Source organism: Neltuma alba, unplaced genomic scaffold (genome assembly GCF_004799145.2).
Source record: "Neltuma alba isolate B1F8T4 unplaced genomic scaffold, ASM479914v2 tig00013512_pilon, whole genome shotgun sequence".
NCBI classification, from domain to species: Eukaryota; Viridiplantae; Streptophyta; class Magnoliopsida; order Fabales; family Fabaceae; genus Neltuma; species Neltuma alba.
Window position 1 is genome coordinate 96,145 of NW_021637734.1, and position 963 is coordinate 97,107.

A 963-nucleotide genomic window follows, 5' to 3' on the forward strand; every position below is an offset into this window, starting at 1 on the left:
ATGCCAAGTTTCTGCCAAGTTCCATGGCGCAAGACAACACTTCCTGGTTGCTCCTTACTTACCCATCTTCCTCATTCTACTATTCAAATGGTATTCCAAGTCTGCAATCAGCAAAAGCTCACTCCCTTCTCCACCAAAATTGCCAGTGATAGGAAATCTCCATCAATAGGTTTGTACCCTCATCGTACCCTCCATTCTCTGGCTCAGAAGTATGGCCCCTTGATGCTTCTTCATCTTGGGAGAAAACCAGTACTTGCAGTCTCTTCTGCAGAAGCTGCTCGCGAGGTGATGAAAACCCATGATCTAGTATTTTCAAACAGGCCTAAGCTTAAAATGTTCGATATGCTATTATATGGCAAGGACGTTGCATCAGCTCCATGTGGAGAATACTGGAGGCAGTTAAGAAGCATCTGCGTGTTGCATCTTCTGAGTAACAAAATGGTTCAATCCCTTCGCGGCGTGAGAGAGGAAGAAACTTCCGTAATGATGGAAAAGATCAAGCACACTTGTTCTGCTAACAGATCAGTGAACTTGAGCGAGTTATTTTCATCGATTGCGAACGATGTGGTTTGCAGGGCGGCTTTGGGCAGGAAATATGGCGAGGGGAGTGGGAGAAAATTTATGGAGTTACTAGACAACTTTGGAGAGCTAATGGGTTCTTTTGTGTTAGGGGACTATACACCTTGGCTTGATTGGCTTGGTCATGCGAATGGCTTTTACGCTAGAACACATGCAGTGGCTGAAGAGTTTGATCGATTTCTGGAGGAAGTAGTTGAGGAGCACATGAATCGTCCAAAAGAAGCCTATGATTCTACTGAAGGCGATGATGATTTTGTGGACCTTTTGCTTTCGCTCCAAAGGACAAACTCTATTGGCTTTCCCATTGACAGATCTGCCATAAAGGCTGTGATCTTGGTAAGAAGCCTAGGAAAGAAAGCGATGCAAAAAATAAAGGGCATTTAA

General features: G+C 44.3%; 1 protein-coding gene across 1 annotated transcript; it reads left to right on the plus strand.

Moving 5' to 3' along the window:
• Nucleotides 1-963, plus strand: LOC114737955 (cytochrome P450 71A3-like). Its single transcript, XM_028925960.1, has one exon. It carries the CDS (start codon nt 1-3, stop codon nt 961-963), a length of 963 nt encoding a protein of 320 aa, XP_028781793.1.